The sequence below is a fragment of the Taeniopygia guttata genome, chromosome 5, assembly GCF_048771995.1.
Source record: "Taeniopygia guttata chromosome 5, bTaeGut7.mat, whole genome shotgun sequence".
Classification (NCBI taxonomy): Eukaryota; Metazoa; Chordata; class Aves; order Passeriformes; family Estrildidae; genus Taeniopygia; species Taeniopygia guttata.
Genome location: NC_133030.1, coordinates 29,726,077 through 29,743,054, shown reverse-complemented (window position 1 = coordinate 29,743,054; position 16,978 = coordinate 29,726,077). Strand labels below are relative to the sequence as shown.

The following is a 16,978-nucleotide window of genomic DNA, read 5'->3' as shown; positions in this document are numbered from 1 at the left end:
ATTTAATTATTTTTTTATGCAGCTTAGTGATGATGAGTGACTGAAGACTGGCACAGTAACTCTCTTCCCTGTTCTCTTTCATGCTGTTACAATAATTTATTTTCATAAAAGATTAATTTAAGAGATTGACAAAATAGACTGACATCTATAAGAATAAAGTTTTGGTGAACCAAATGTCTTCAGACTGAAAAAATCCTGAATAATGAATTAAACTAATACATATGAGGTAGAAACTTTTAAATCTCACAGTGCTATTCAGAGGAGCGAAGGAATGAGATCAATGAGTCTGGCATCTAAGGGATCTTCCTCGAAATGCCTCTATTTAGACTGGTAATGTGATGGAGCAATTAAAGGATATGAAGAAGGGAAGAAAAACATGCATATAAAATTTTTAAAATACACAGTCTAGAAACAATGTGACCCCGGTACCCTGAGGTGCTGCCTAACATTTTTGGGATGATTTCTCATGCTTGAAATACAAGGCAGACAAAAAAGCACCTCTTAATTTTAACCTTAATATTAAAAGCCATGTACTACAATCTTCATTATTGGCTTGAGCACAAAATTCTGGAGTTTGCAGGGAGAACTGAAAAAAATGAACAGTGATCAGTATCTGGAAAAGGGATCTCAGTTGCATAACTGAAAGGCAAGAAGATAATACAGGCACTAGGGCTGGGTAATTCTAAAATCCCATAGCAGAAAGAGTAAAGACAGGAATCTAGCTACATTTACTGGATACTTCTGCAGCTATTCTTCCTTGATTAAGAAGGATACAGAGGGCTATAGTTTATTTGTGTAAGAAGAATAAATGCAAAATAGCCCCTTTCTTTGGCTAAAAAAATAGATGAACGTGTACATGAGCAAAGCCTCTGCAATGTTTCCTGTAAATAAAAACTTATTACAGCAGCACAAAACAGTCTGGGATTCACATTTCTTTTTAAGCTGAGCTGTTGTTGTCTGAGACAACACCACAGAGAAGATTCTGAAAATTTTTGTTATGCCTTTCTCTTTTCCTTGGTTTTCCTAGGTATGATTATAAAATTTTTTTAAATATTAACAGTAGTCAGTATTGTAGTTACTAAATTTGTATTACTTTGAGGGAGATATGCCAGCTGTTTGGAATAAGCTGTAATTAATAGAAAGCAAAACTCTGTTTCTGGTGGGGAAGAAATTGCAGTCAAACTTGAAATATTTCTTAAATCTGCTATTGCTAGAATATTTACCCTTACACATCACATAAAGCAAGGTGATGAATGGGACCTTAGTTCCAATACAGTTGTTGGATGTTCAGTAGCACATATGACATCCAGATAGTTTTAATCTGGTCTGTACTGAAGAAGTCAGCCTACAGGTGGAGATTTTGTCATTGGACTCTTGTCTTTTGAACACTTTTCTTTAAACACTGGAAAATACAACACATTTTTTTCCCTTACCTAATCCAAGATTTTTTAAACAGTTTTATGCACATGGTCATTTTGTGGTCTACCTCATAATAATCTGTAAGATCATGTTCCTCTCATTCATAGTCACTTCCTCTTTCCACTTGCAACTTATTTCCAACAGCGGTATAACTACAGCAATTACTGTCTTGCATGTCATGTTGAAAAGTGTCTCTTAATGTAGTCTAAATGCTGAAAGTAGGTCAGAGAAACTACCAGTTGTAGACCATGGCTAGGCCCAACAGCACAGTGACATCTTTCTGACGAGCATGCAGCTCTCTAAGACACTAGTGCTCGCTCTTTTTGCTGGGTAAATCCTTAAGTCTTTTACAGCACACAGAACCTTCCATGAAAGCCAGCTGTATCCTGGGCTGCATCCCAAACAATGCGGGCAGGTCGAGGGAGGGGATTCTCTGCCTGCGGTACAACCCGTCCCGGGCCTGAGTGTGTGGCTGAGGGGGCCATGAGGGCTGACAGACGGCCAAGCTCCGCGGCCCCACAGCCGGAGGCTTTCAGGGCCTCCGGCCACCCTGGCCCCGACCGGCGGCGCGTGACCCCGACATGGCGGCGCTCCCCGCCGGGTCACGGCCCCGCGGCGCCCCCGCTGAAGATGGCGGCAGCGCGCATGCGCCTTGGCTCCCCCGCCTTCCGCCGCCGCTCTGTGGCCGGCCGCGGCGCCGCCTGGGGGCGCTCTGGCGCGGCGCGGTGCACGCCGGGCCGCTGGCGGAAGAGGCGGGTCACATGACCCCGCGCGGCGCGGCGGCAGCGGCTCGGCGCGGTGCGTTCGCGGCCTAGCGGGGCCTCAGCCGGCCCAGCGCCTCCCCCGCGCCATCCCCGCCCTGCTCCGCTCCGAGGGTGAGAGCCGGGGGGCTGCGGGGGGAAGAGGGAGGCAAGGAGGGAGGGCAGGCGGCGGCGGCGGCGCCTCGGCCGCCCGCTGGGCGGAGGCACGGCCGGGACCGGGCCGAGGCCGCTGGGCCGGGGCGGGCGCTCGCTGGTGAGGCGGCTCGGGCCTGGACGGGGCGTGGAACGGACGAGCGGCCTCGGGGCGGTGCTCGCGAGACCCGCTCGCTTCGTCTCCCGCGGGGCGCGGAGGGGCCCATTCCGCCGCCCCGGCGAGAGGGACGGGAGCGGCCCCGCGGGAGGCGAGGCGAGCCCGCGGCACGCCGGGACCCGGAGCTGAGCGGAGCTTTGCTGGCGCCCGACGCTGCTCCCCGCCTTAGACTGTGGGTGGGATTTTTACTTCTGCACGTCGGGGAAACCGATCACGCTAGGAAACGCGATATATTGCGACAAGGAAGTTATTGTCTTTAGTGTGGATTGGGGTGGTCATCTTAAAACACGTGTTGGCAGGTCGTGCGTAAAATAATTGAGAGTGATTCATCCGTGTCGGGAGCTGTTGTGATGTGCACACGGCATGTTTTTCTCATGATGTCTTTTTCCGTTGAAGAAAAAGACCTTTGTCTGCTTGGTGGAGAGTTTTTTTTGTTTCAACACAGGGAATATCCTGAACACAACTAACGGTTTTGTTGTTTCTTTTTTTTAGGTCTTAAACGGCCTTAGAGAAAGTGAGCTCTCAAAAGTTTCATATTTCTTAGCCCACTGAGCCTAAAATACACTCACTGAGTATTGGTCCTTTCTTTGTGTGTGGCAGGAAAGCATTGCTTCAGGTATTGCATCAGCATTTATGGGGTGAGTCCAGAGCAAATTAGAAGGAAGAATAGGAGAGTTTCTTACTTCCCCTGTGAATGAGTTTCTTTTTTGGGAAGAGTCAATAGCCAAGTTAGAATGGAAAGTCACTTACCAGGGTTTTATATAGGTGCAGAGGCATAGAATTAGGAATTAAATAAAATATCTTAAAGTTCTGATGACATACTTAATGGAGCCCTGCTTAACGGGCTTTGGGACGGAGGCTTTGGTTGGGGTAAACATGTTGCTTTTTGTGTTGCTTCATAATAACAGGGTGGGATGCAACTATTCCACAGCAGTTACTAAACTCTTTCTAGATCACTTCTGAAAAACAAGCTAGAGTAAATACTAGTATTTTTGGTTTTAGCTTAGGAAACTTATAATATATTTTATCTCTCCCCATGTGTGCGGTGTTTAACATTTAAGTCTTGCTTTGCTTGCAGGCCATTTTGGAGAAAACTGTAGGGGTCTGAGAAAGTGGTCATTTTCACTTAGGAAACCAGTTGGCTTGGAATAGAAGATTTTTCTTTTAGGGAGCTTTTTTTGAGAACAAGTAATAATATAAACAGCTCCTTTGTTGGGTGACAAACTAGGAGGTTGCTTTTATAATGGAATGGCTTAAATATCCACCCATTGTGTAGAGACCAATGCACAGTCGTACTGTGTGCGAGTACAGACTTTAACAGACAAGTTTGTTGCGTATCTTTTCTTCAGCCTGCACAGCTGTTTTGTGCAAGTTATTCTAGACTAAAGGTACAGACTTTTTGTGGTGCAGAAGAAGTGTTTTGGGGAAATACTGAAAGGAAGTTAAATCAGATAAAATTAAATCAAACTAGATCAGCCATACTCTGTTGCTATGGCACCTCATGTATGCATTCCTAAAACACGGGAATTTTGTGCATTAAGACTTGAGGGGTTTTGCAGTCGGTTTTAACTTTGGTGTAACAGTAGTAAGTATTGTAACTGGTTGCTTCATGGGAACTTTGAAATTGGTTAAGATGTTCTGCAAGTTTCTAAATTAATAAAACTTTTACACATAAAGTTTCTGATGTATATATAGAGATACTGATATTAATTCTGTAACAGTGGTAGAATTATGATGCTGCCCTAAGTAGATGATGGGATTATCAATTTAAAATACCTTTGTTGCCAGCAATTTTTATTGAGTTTGCATTCTGCTTATGGCATATCTCTTCACCTCTGTTTAAAAACAAAAGGAGTCATTAAAACAGAAGGTTAAAAAATACTATGATTTAAAAAGAAATTATTGCGCTAACAGTGCAGCCAGACCAGTACAATCTCAGTCCCCTCTTATTGGGACTTCTAGGAGTCAGAGATGATAAAGAAGAACAAAGCAGCAGTGTCTGGGTGATGGTGATCCTTGTTTCATAGTAGTTTTGAGTTCTGTGTGGACTCAGACTCTTTCTTCCAGCCCTAAGGTGAGCTCTCTGCGTTTGCTTAGTTGTAAATCAGAGCCAGCATGCTCCTAGTGGACAGAGCTCCATCCCAGCAGGGATCTCACCATGACAAGATTTACCAGTCTCAGTGGATTTTACTTAACCTTAGAACCTATGGCTATCCCTGTACTCTCTCCAAGTTTCAGAAGATTGGTGCAGATTGCTCTGCATGTTGCTTGGTTCTACCAGGACTTAAGTCAGAAGTGCAGTGTAGAAGGCAGCTGAGTTCATTCTGGGCCAAAGTTGAACCTGGAATATTATAGCTGTGTTTATGTAGCACTTTCCTTAGTAGCTCAGGCTGTTTTTGAGCTGAGTCTGCATGGCATTAAACTTAGGTGTTTTGCCATCCATGATATAATTAATCTGCTTAGAGAAATTAATCAGCTTAGGGAAATGGCCCTGAGGCTAATAAAGTATGCACCTACATTACTGCATTCACTTGGATCAAGGATGTGTTCTTGAAGGAAGTATCACAGTCATCATCACATAGGAAGTTTATTTCATATTAGTTTGTGCTGTTCCTAGCTTATTGTGGATAAGCTAGGTTCCTTTTGGATGAAAATATATTCAAAAAATGCACTCAAATGTACAAAATGGCATTTGTTTTATTGGGGTGGGCCTCCCCAAAACATGTAGTGGAGACAATAGGATCTTAACTCCAATTAGTTTTGTTTAGCAGACTTGTTCCTATTGTGTGTCAGCCTAAACTGACTGCACTTTGAGTCTGACACTTGACTTGATTTATGGACATAAATCCATCATTTTTGGAGGTAAAGATGTTATTTCAGTATTTTGAGTGGTATCAGGCCAATTGATCACTGCTTTTCTTTGTCCTATATTTTTGTGATCATTGTAACATTCACACAAGTCAAACTCTTGCTTAGAGAGCTGGTAGTGAAACTGCAGCTGTCAAGAATGCTGTTTACATTCAGTTTCACTAGAGGCAATACTTTCCTAAGTCAGTTGAGGTCTTAAAAATATGTCAGGACTGTTAAGTTTTTACTTAGACATTTGAATAAATTGGGGAAGTTGGAAGATCACCATGTACATTCCTGAGATCACAGTAATGTATCAGAAATTGATTGCTGAACTGTACTGGCAGGGTAGGAGGACAGTCTGCAGAGAAGTTCAAGATGCTGTTCCTGGGATGTTTGCAAGGATATTCTACCCAGATCCTGCTTAGGATCTCCTAGATTTTCATACCAAACCTTTGATTTGTAGTTGCTTAGAAATTTGATGCAGAGACCCTCTGACTGTTGGAAGAGGATCTATGTTCTTGGTGTGTTTTCTAACTCTGGACAGAAAAGAACGTGTTTTGCAGTTCCCTTCATTGTAGCATCTTGGGTGCATCTTCCTCCCTCATCCAGATCTCTCACTTCTCCAGTGAGCAGTTTCACTCATCTTGGTCCTCACAGTTTTCATAAAGGAAGCAGAATTAAACTGTTCTCTTTGCTGCTTTCACATTAGTAGTTACACAGAGTAGTGAGAAAGAGACCAAGGCTTTCCTTAGCTCTAGTTTTGATCTTAAGTGCCACAGGCAGCAGAGTTGCTAGGACTGGTCCATGTAAGAATTAAGTCAGTAACAGGGCAGCTTTCTAGCTGCTGTCAAAATAATTGTACAAATATGGGGGGTGAGGGGAGGGCGGAAGGGAATGCTTTGAAATGGACTGTTGAAGCACAGTGTATAACAGTGTGTTCCACATCATCTACCTAAAAGATTGAAAGACTTAAATTTGTTCTCTTACTGCCTTTTTCTTTTTATACAGTAACTTTTTGACTGCTAAATCTTTGCTTTTTAAATTTAAATTCTAAAAAAATACCCCAACCAAACAGTTCCTTCTCTGTGCATCTTTAACATCCACTGGCTATTGTATTTCAGCATCTATTAATTCAAAGAGTTGATTCATTTCTTAGTCCCCAGGCTTTTTCTGTTGGCATCTCCAAAATGATGGCTCAGATAAAGTGCTTATCAGAGCAAGAGAAGGTATTGCACCTACAGGCAGCCTGGAAAATTATTTCCCCAGTTATATGTTTTACAGACCACACATTAACATCTTGTGGACCTCTGATGGTGTAGCCTGTTCAGAACCATTTGAGACCCAGTAGCTTATTGTTTTTACTATCTGCCCCAAAACAGTTTTATCCAGGTGTTTATCAGCTTGAAATGTAGGTAAGAACTGGGAGCCTTAAAGATCTTAATTTTCTGGGTTTTCTGTTGGCAATTTTTTTTGCATGTGAAAGTTTCAAGTAGTGATACCAAGGCAGATAAGGGAGTTCTGTTCCTTTCCATACGAGTTCCAGATTCTAGATGAATGTCAGCTGATGTACATGTAGTCTGAGGAGACAATTGGCAACTTTTTAAAAAATAAAATGGCATACATATTAGCTGCTTTTCTTTGCCTTTACAGTTTTAAAAATTCAGGAATTGCAAAAAGGAAATGTGTTCTTAGGCATATGGATTCTAAAAGGGAGGGGAGGTTTTATGTTTATTAGATTAGATGAAAGCTTTATTGAACTATTGGAAAAATGCTAGTATTTGCTTTCTTATTTCTTCTGCCATCTTAGACCTGTGTCACAGGAGTGTTCATTGTTTTGCCTGGTGAGATATTGGTAAATGCCCTTAGGGGTCAATTAATGAATGCCCTCATCACATACCTTGTGTAATTGATGTAGTTATAAATGTTTCCTTGGATGAATTATGTAATAGGGTTACATGTGTGTTCTTAGACCAGAATAAGTAAATTCTGGGGTTAGAAGGTATTACCAAACACATCTGGGTTACTCTTTCATCCTTTGGAGTCTGCTATATAAGTTTATCTCTCATAGTTGTTCCAGAGTCTGAGGGAATAAAGTTTTTCTATGTGATTCTGTTGTTAGATTTTTTTTTTTTTTTAAAGATCTTTCAGATGTACCTGCTATTATGGTAGAGTACTGATACTGTCTTTTACTTCTAATATTTAAAACTAATGGCTTGCTCTTGAACAAGTCTGGAAGATACTTCTGTCTCCAGGAAAACTTGTTTTCCATTCCTTGTGTGTTCAGTGCCATTGTGTTCCTGGTTTGAAGAAAGCATGTTACAATCTACAGTTCTGTTGTATGTATCAGAATTTTGCTCACTGTAACTCTGTTTCTCCAGACAGCCTTTTATCAGTTTTGACTCATGGTTGCCTGTTTGGAAAGCAGTTGCAGTGCAGATCTGATGCTGTAGGTTGCAAGGCTCTGTAGAGTCCAATGAGAAACGCAAATGTTTCTGCCGACAGCTTGCTGGGTTCTTGTCACTTGTGATACTGTGTCTTTGTGATTCATAGCCACATGATCCACTGTGTGTGAACTTCCAGTGCTTCCTTACTGCAGTGTGATGTAGGTATATACTCAGCAGTAATATTGTAACCAGTTTTGCGGTTTTTTTTTGGAACTAACTGCCAGCCTTCTGTGAAGACTTGGCTGTTTAAGGTTACTTAAACAATAATGAAGCAAGAGTGCATGCCTTAGTTGTATTAAGGGTGATCTTGAGTGTTTTATGACTGGACTGTCTCTGTTTCAGGGTCAGTAATATGTATGTAAAATAATAATCTGAATAGAAAATGGTGTTTGAAATTATCTTTACTCTATGCAACACTTAATGTTGACACTCTATTCGTGGGCTAATGTCCAAGTTGTGCTCTAGGAGATTCGTGGACTGGGAAGTTAAAAATAGATTACAGAACCCTCTTTCAAGCTTTTAACTCTCTCTCTGCTGGAATTGAGAATCTCCCCAATGTCATCTTAAATACAACTCCTGTTAATGCTGAGCGTTGCAATGTCCCAGTCCTTTCTGGTGTCTTGTTCTACAGTTGTATTGTGTGTGATCATTCTTGTACAACAGAACTACTCGCTTTATTGAAAATGTGTTACAAGATCAGTTTTGCTTTCAAATACTCCAAAGATAGCTTTATTTTAAACAAACTGTACAAACTATTAAATGCTCTGTATTGGTATGAGGAGTCAGATATATTTTTGTTTTTCACTTCATTCTGAAATGCTTCCTTAGAAGTGCTGTTTTTAATTGAGAAAGAAGACTTCTACTACATCTGTAACACAATGAATAGCTGGAGGGGAAAAAAAGTTGAAAAAATAGTTTTAGTTTGTAATTGAATGTCCATATAGAAATTTAAAATAATTACGGACATTTACCGCTTCACTGCTTTTTTTAATTCACATTTGGGAATTGACTAATAAAAATTTCCTTTTCTGTCTTTTTGACAGATTGTGACTGCAAGAATGTCTTTTCCACCTCATTTGAATCGCCCTCCTATGGGAATCCCAACACTTCCCCCTGGGATCCCACCTCCACAGTTTCCTGGTTTTCCTCCACCTGTACCTCCTGGTAAGTTATATTAATACATAGAAGTAGAAATTAATTTATTTATATTATTCTGAATTCCTTTAAAAGCCAGTAACTTGTGTAAATAATATATCTCAGTAACTCTGATTTGTATACATTGCAGTTGAGTTTCTAGTTTTCCCACAGATCATGTTGTGTGAGCAAGCTCCTTTTGGTCTACCAAAAACTGTTACTTTTGAACAGAAATGAAAGACTAGACTTCTCCTGAGCCTTTATTCAAGACTGAAACTAAGTGGTGATTTCTGTTTATATTAGGTGTTCCAAAGCCACTGTTTTGGCAGTAAAACATTGTAGTAGCCTTCGGAAACTCTTGGATATGCTGAGTACACATTATGTGAAAAGAGAGGAGTAACTTTCAGAGAAGGTCCAACTTGTTGAGTTGTTTTTCTCCATTTTAATGTCCCACTTTCTTTTATTTTGCTTCTTATATTCTTTCGTCCAAACATCTTGCAAATTTACAGTTATCCTTATAATTTCTTCTGATCTTCCCAAAATTATTCCTACCTTTTTTCTCTGTTCATCTGTAAGATCAGCCTCTGTGTTTTTGAGTTGAGATTTTAACTTGTTGGTCTGTAACAACTCACTTTCTCTACATTGTGAGCGTATGTAATGATGACTCGAGGTAGGAAACCAGAGAGCAAGTGGGAGAGGGGAAAGTGTCAGAGAATTACCTCTTCAGAATTCATCACGGTACCTTCTGTCTTGTCTGTATTTTCTTAAACTGTGTTGTTCAGGAGTGTTTTGTAGAGGCATTCAAAAAACAGATGGCTGAAGTACAAAAAGACTTCTGCACATCATTTTTCAGGCTAATCTTTACATGCATTAATTTTTCAAAACATTTTTCTTGAGAACAATAAGATGTTGCCTATTTTCTGATAAAGGCAAGAGTTCTTGCTTAGGTAACATCCTGCCATCAAAAACTTCAGGTTGAATTTTAAAATCATACCTCTTATTTTTCCTAGCTCCAGTTTGTGTATACTAGTGTATAAAACACCAGATACTTTAAAAAATAGCTTTCAGAAATATATTTTTAAATGCCTGATACAGTTTTCTGAGCTGAACATTTTGCTTCTTAGCGTGTGTGACAAAGATTTTTTTGTTCTCTCTTTGTGTTTAAATAGTCTCATTTTAGTATTAGGAATCTGAATAGTATGTAGAATGGAGAAGCCTGAGGTTAGGTGAAAACCAATTTTTTCCCTGCATAAGAGCAACATGATTTGCTTATATGTGCAGACAACATATATTGACTTGTAGAGGATATGGATCTCACTTCTTAGTATAAGCACATCAGTAGAGCTGAAAATGCCACAGAGATTTTATGAAATCTGCTCTGAATTTAATCCATATGTAAGACCACAATTTTAGTGACTTACAGTATTATCTTTAGCTAGCTATTTGGTCAAAAATTCATGTCTTGGTTTCCTCAGCCTGTGATTTTTTTAAGAGTTTCAGGTGGATTAGTTTGCTTGCATAATAAGGAAGTTAGGAAAGGTGGTTTGCTTTGGTTTGAAATACAGTTGCTAAAACCAGGAAATTCTAGCATTTCCTAATATTAGTGTGGAAGATTTGATAAGGAGACGATTCTGATAATTGTCTGAAGATTAATGGATAACACTAAAGTGTCAAAAACCCCATCTTGCATGCCAGAAATGCTGTAGTAGGTCAGACCTGCAGTCCATGTAGGCTGATGCATTGTGTGGGCAGTGGGACTAGAAGGCAGTATTTAGAGTGGGCATTTATCCCTGTCAGCTTCCTGAGTCTGTTCCTTCATACACCTGTAGTATTAGGGATCTTAGAGGATGATCCTTTGGTTGTTCTTTGTCTTTTTCTGGACCTGTCATTTATAATAATTTTGGAATTTTTTTACTCTGTTCATCTCTGTCAGCTCTTAAACCAAATTTGAGGAGTTCATTAACTGCTGTGAAAAGTGCTACTTTCTCTTAAGTTTGTCTTTAAACTCACTGCCTACTCCCTCCTGCCCCAGTTCTGATGTGGGATTTGGGCGAGTTGAGTTTGGCGGTTCTGTACACCTCAGCCACGTTCCATGCCTTGCAAACCTCCAAACTTGGAAGAGTCAAGGTGTGCAGCCTTTCCTAGTAAAGCAGCTGCTTCACCAGTGAAGTCATGTAGGTGTCGTTCTGTGAGGCTGGGCAGCCTTGGATTGCAGAGGCCAGGTCTGTAGGCCTTAGTCAAAATTGTAGGTGCACCAAGGTGTAGCAGTTAAATGATGCCTTTATGGTCATTGTGTTTCCTGACGATGCCCAATATTTCAGTGGATTTTTGTGGCTTCTGCTGAACATTGGGCAGATAGTTTCATAGAATTATAGTGATAGAACAGAATTTCATAGAATTATTAGTGATCACACAAGTGTGTTTACTGGGCCTTAACTTTAAAAGCCATTGTGATAGTTATAATAAATTATAGGGCTGCACAACCAGTCTTGTTGGAGAGTAGTTGCTACAGTCTGTGAGATGCCGTGGTGTATTGAAACTGAGAATATGGGAGAGCAATACAGTTTTGATTGTCTAACTGGTTTTGAGGAGTGAGAGGTAGTATGACCTTAATATGAAGGGTCTGAGGAAAAGAATTGAGAGCTGGAGAAAACAAAAACAGAAATAAATCAAAACCAGAGTGGACGAGGGAAAAACTGGAAAGGATGTCTGAGGAGAAGTGTTTTACGACTAAACACTAGAGAAAGTGGGTTAACAAGTCCAGGGGGCAGTAGGTTACAGAAGTTTGGGATTTTCTGAATACAGCAGTAAGAGATGGATCAAGAGGGAAGGCTTGAGAGGGAAAAACAATGGAAGGTTTTTGTAGAATAAAAAAAAAAGAGATGTAGGATCCCTGTGAAAAACATGAGATTGACTTCGCTATTGTCAAATCTCAATGTGTCTGCTGACCAGTGAGTAGTTTTGATGAAATCCATTCACTTAATATACTTAACCTGTAGCAGCTGGCATGTAAAGATAAAGAGCCTTTCTTATGATCAAATATTTGCTCATGAAAGTACTTAAAGCTGCCAGTGAATTTGGTATTGTAAAAGAGGTATTGCTTGGTTTCATCTGATGATATATTAATTTTAAAATATTATTTATTACTACTTAATGAATATTATTAAAATTCAATATTGTTCTACATTAGGTGTTGGAGACTGCCAAGTGAAGTATTCAGCAGTTTCTCAATAGAAGTTTTTTAATGCTGCCTTTATTAAGCTATTCCATAAATAGTGTCATGAAGCCTGGTGCCATTCTCTACAGGATCTCATCCCTAAAGCCATATGCAGAAAATACTGTGCTGTGGGAATTGTGTAAGGTGGGGACGAGATCCTCTGTAGGGCATCAGCTGCCTTTGCTCTCAAGAATTTCCTGCCTCATTTATCACCTCACTGTCTTCTAGAACAATATTGTGTCTTGAATATGCTCTGAAAATAGATCTGTGTGTGACAAAGTTGAAATGGTAATATCAGAAAGTGACTAGGATGCCTATGATGTATGTACTTTGTTGGAATGCTTGAGGAATTACTGGTAATCAGTGAAATTCTTATTTGACCAAAATTGCTGTCTACCTTGAAAATCATGTCTGTAATGATTTCATTTGTATTAATCAGTTCTCAACAGGGCAGACTAATATTAATGTATTGTCTTTCTCAGGGACCCCTATGATTCCTGTACCAATGGGCATTATGGCTCCTGCTCCAACTGTAAGTACTACAGAAGGGATGGGACTATAGCCAAATAAAATTGACAGGAAAACTTAATATATGTCAACAGTGGTTTTGTTTTGCTCTAGTCTGTTAGAATTCTGCTATGAAATAAAATGCTTAGTTTTAAATGCAACTATGATACAAATGTTATGCTAATTTCTGACCTAGACAAAGTTGGAAGTAATGTCTGGAGCCACCAGCTGCAGAGGTGAAGCAGTTACTGTTCTTGCAAGAAGACATACTTCTCTCAAATACAGTGGTTTAGGCTTTGCTTTTGGATCATGTGTTCTCTTCCTGTGCAGTACAGTTAGATCAGGGAGATTCTAGGTCTCTTACTTTGGAGTTTGTAGCCCTGACATAGTAGCCTGGAGGCATTACCTCATCCAGGTTTATAAGGCTATCATGCCAGCACTGCTGGGTTGTCCAAAAACATGTGATTTGACAAGCTTACAGATAAGCTTGCTGTCTCCATGTTGCAGGAAAAGGAATAGTTGCATGTAATATCCATGTGTGGAAAAGCAAATGAAATGTTTCTTTGTCTATCTTACTAATATCAAGTTGGAAGGGAGGTTTATGAATTTTGGGTGGAAAAAAATGCTCTTTACAATATAAATGTTACTTCTTGACTTTAAGGTAAGTTACCATTTGTGCGATTTTGCAGAAGTGAAATCCCCCCAAAATACAGAATTTTTTGATAGCTTGTAATATGTTGATGATAACCAGTGTGTTTAAGACAGAGATACTGAAACTAATGTATTACTCAGTTTTATGATTAGAATTACTTTTAGTAAGGGACACTTCTAGGAAGGTGTTCTGAGACTGGACTGTGAGTAAGAACTGTTAAATCTTAGGTGAAAGAGGTGTAGCAAAATGGAGCAGATGATCCTGCCTATCTTTGTACAGTTAGTTTACAGATGTTTGCTTCTTAACCTAAAGAGGCTCTGCGTTTTGTGTTTATTAAATAAAGCTGTAGTCTTTATTCACTGTGTGGAAGCTTTAAGATCATATGTCCATTGAAGCCTTTGAGCCAGAGTTACTTTTTTATTCACTGCTTGGTTTTTACATTATTAGGTAAGGTAATTCAACTTCCCATGACTCAAATGTTGCAAACTTATTATTTATAGGAGAAATAATACCTAATGTTACTCTATGATCACCTTGAGACCGCCACTGGCTGTGTTTAGTTACACCTTTTGTTAACTTCCTTTGCCAGAAGATGGCCATCTTTTTTTGTATTGTAGAAAGGATTAAAGCCTGAACTGCTTATTGGTGTCTTACTCTATAAGCCTAACTGAGGTTCGTATGAGAATTCAAATGTGAAATAAGTGTGCATCCCTGAGTCTCATGTCTTATAGATTTAAATAAAAAACCAAATGCTTTATTTTACAACTTCTCCTCTTTATAGGTGTTAGTTCCTACCACAGTGTCTATGGTTGGAAAACATTTGGGAGTCAGAAAAGACCATCCTGGCTTAAAGAACAAAGAAAATGATGAAAACTGCGGTCCCACTACTACTGTTTTTGTAGGCAACATTTCAGAGAAGGCCTCAGACATGCTCATACGGCAGCTTCTGGCAGTAAGTACAGTGTTCTGCTTGTTAAATTTCATCCCTGGCTGATGAATAAAGTTAGGATCCACAAGCAGTGTATTGGAACCAAAAGCAGAGCTATTCTCACTTACTGGAATAGCAGTCCACTATGCCTGAATCCAATAATGAAGAGTGCGGCTTTTTTACACTATAGATGTCTGTGAATATAGATGTATTTTATTTTTAGTAGAGTTTACCCTGTTTTAATTTTTTAATATGTTGCAAAAAGTGGTCATGTTTTTGTAATGTTTTGAATATAGCAATTAATGATACTTCTCTTAATTGCAGAAATGTGGTTTGGTTTTGAGTTGGAAGAGAGTGCAGGGGGCATCTGGAAAACTTCAAGGTAACTGTTCATGCTTTTCAAAATCTCTAGATATACTCTTGTTTTTATTAGCTGGCAGCATTTTAGTATCATGACATATGGCTATTCTTAATAGTTCTACATTTTAAGGTGCTGTAATATGATAGCTATGAAATGCTTTCTAGTGAAGGGCTTGTATTTCCTGGAATTGAGACTAAAATAATGGAATTGAGAATAATGTAATAGAATTGAGAATGGAAAAATGTCTTGGGAGCCTGGAATGCTTACCTTTCTTTTCTGAAACAGAATGATTTTACAGACTATTTCTGACAAAACTTTGCTAGTTAGGACTTAGCTCCCAAAGGAAGATATTATTCTAACACTTTTAGAAGTCACTTCCAATTATATATTTGTCCTTCTCTATGAAGGAGGTTTTCCTGATGTGAAATTTACCTTTCCTATTGTCAAGTTGAACTGATGCAATTTTTGTGACCTTTTCCACAGTGACTGCAGGAAACAATTTTGGTTGCTATTTTTTTGCTGTGTTTTTGTATCTTGCTAAGTTTGTGAGGTTTTCTTGCTAAGGATGTAGTTCAGTTCCTTCAGCTTTTTTGTATCTCACACTTTTTTTATTTTGCTGTCAAAATTTTTTTTCTCTTTTAACTTTTATGTGACTGTTGTGAAGAACCTAGTTTGACATATTTGAAAGTTTGAAACCCTTCCCTCTAGTTTAACAGTGAACTGTTGATTGATGTTCTTGGTCATCAGACAATTGCAAATCCACTTGTGATGTCATCACATAGACTGCATTTCTTAGTTAAGGCAAATATGTCAAAAGATTTACAAACACAATCATAGAGTAGTTTGAGTTGGAAGGGACCTTCTAAAGTTCATCTAGTCCAACCCGCTTTGAAGGACAGGAACATCTTCAACTAGATCAGGTTGCTCAGAGCCCCATCCAACCTTACTGTGGAAGTTTCCAGGGATGGGACATCTACAATGTGTGTACTGGTTCCATTTCTTTTATTGGACTGTTAATTATATCAAAGATGAGTTCAGTGAGTAAACTTTGAGGTTTTTATGATGTGTACTCCTGGCTTTTTAAAAACAAGTTCCTGCGTTCCAAGTCTATTGATTTAAAACACATTTTTAAACAGAGTAAATTACCTGAAGAGCTTTAATGTGTTTACTTCTCATTTCAATCATCCATTTCAGCCTTTGGATTTTGTGAGTACAAAGAGCCAGATTCTACCCTACGAGCACTGAGACTACTCCATGACCTCCAGATAGGAGAGAAGAAGCTGCTGGTCAAAGTTGATGCAAAGACAAAGGCTCAGCTAGATGAATGGAAAGCAAAGAAAAAGGCATCTAATGGGGTATGTATAGAATGTATGATTTGCGTTCTTTTAGTAGAATGTCACTGTAACGTAACTTTCTAGATCAGATTGTGAGCGTGTCTCAGTTTCTACTTCTTTCTGTGTCTTTTATTCATTTTAGGGTTTTGGCAGAATCACATTAGTGAGTCTGAAGATATGTTGAAAGGCAGAGAAGTGTAAGCTCTTAATTCCATAGTGTTTGAACTTACCTGCAAACTACAACTACATTTCTAGAATCAATTCTGTAATTCGTTATAAAGTGTAGTAATAGGTGCTGTATGTTTTGATTCTGTTGCTTAATTTTTGTTTAGAAAGGGCTTAAACCCTAGAAGAAGTTACTCTGTCAATCTGTGAATTTGCTGTCTGAGGGGAATTGAGGTTTCTTTCCCTTCTACTGATGATCTTTTGGAACAAATAAATGAAAAGGAAAGAAGTAGATCATTCAGTAGAAGAGACAGATATCAAGCAGTGGGCTGCTTTCAGACATTTAGCAGAGGGGAAAATTGCTTTTATACTATCCCTTTCCAAAGCTAAGGATCTGTTCTGGAATAATTGCAGATATTTGGTATGTTGAATTCTTACTGAGATGCAAAGATACTTAATTGACAAGTTCGCATTGAAGTTAATGGTGTCTGTTCCTTTGCTGAAAGAAACCTTTGCTGTATTTCAACCCCAATCAAGTTGGGCTTTGTCTCTAACTCTTAAAGTTTTGTGTGTGCTTTAAGATATCACTTAAAACCAAATTTTTTCTGTAAAATCAAAGTGGGAAGAGGCTCTAGTTTAGAAAACAAAACTTCTAATCACTCAATAGCAAGTAAATTTTAAAAATTTCAGTTTGGAATTTTTCTTAAATGTATGTAGACTATAGTGGAAACACAGATACTTTTTTTTTCATTTTACCTAGCCAGAAGTAGAGGCATAATGGTTTGAAGTTCTTGACATATTTTTGACTGGGTACCCTATGTTTGGGATGAAATCCAATAGCTTAGTAAAGCACGGTGCTAACTTCGTGAGGTTTGAGTGGAGTACTGCATGAACTC

The 16,978-nt window shown here is 39.1% G+C and overlaps 1 protein-coding gene across 4 annotated transcripts in view; it reads left to right on the top strand.

The window, feature by feature from the left end:
* The first annotated feature begins 2,135 nt into the window (after nt 1–2,135).
* Nucleotides 2,136–16,978, top strand: part of RBM25 (RNA binding motif protein 25) — a 32,752-nt gene continuing 17,909 nt past the window's right edge. For 2 of the 4 annotated variants that reach the window (XM_012574199.5, XM_002200397.7), the window contains exons 1-6: nt 2,136–2,294; nt 8,828–8,948; nt 12,618–12,667; nt 14,076–14,246; nt 14,547–14,604; nt 15,778–15,938. In XM_012574199.5, the coding sequence (XP_012429653.2) occupies nt 8,843–8,948; nt 12,618–12,667; nt 14,076–14,246; nt 14,547–14,604; nt 15,778–15,938 (546 nt within the window). In that variant the 5' untranslated portion in view covers nt 2,136–2,294; nt 8,828–8,842. Of the gene's footprint in view, nt 2,295–2,982; nt 3,129–8,827; nt 8,949–12,617; nt 12,668–14,075; nt 14,247–14,546; nt 14,605–15,777; nt 15,939–16,978 lie in introns of all 4 variants that reach the window. The other 2 variants (XM_030274379.4, XM_030274378.4) reach the window with 2 other exon arrangements.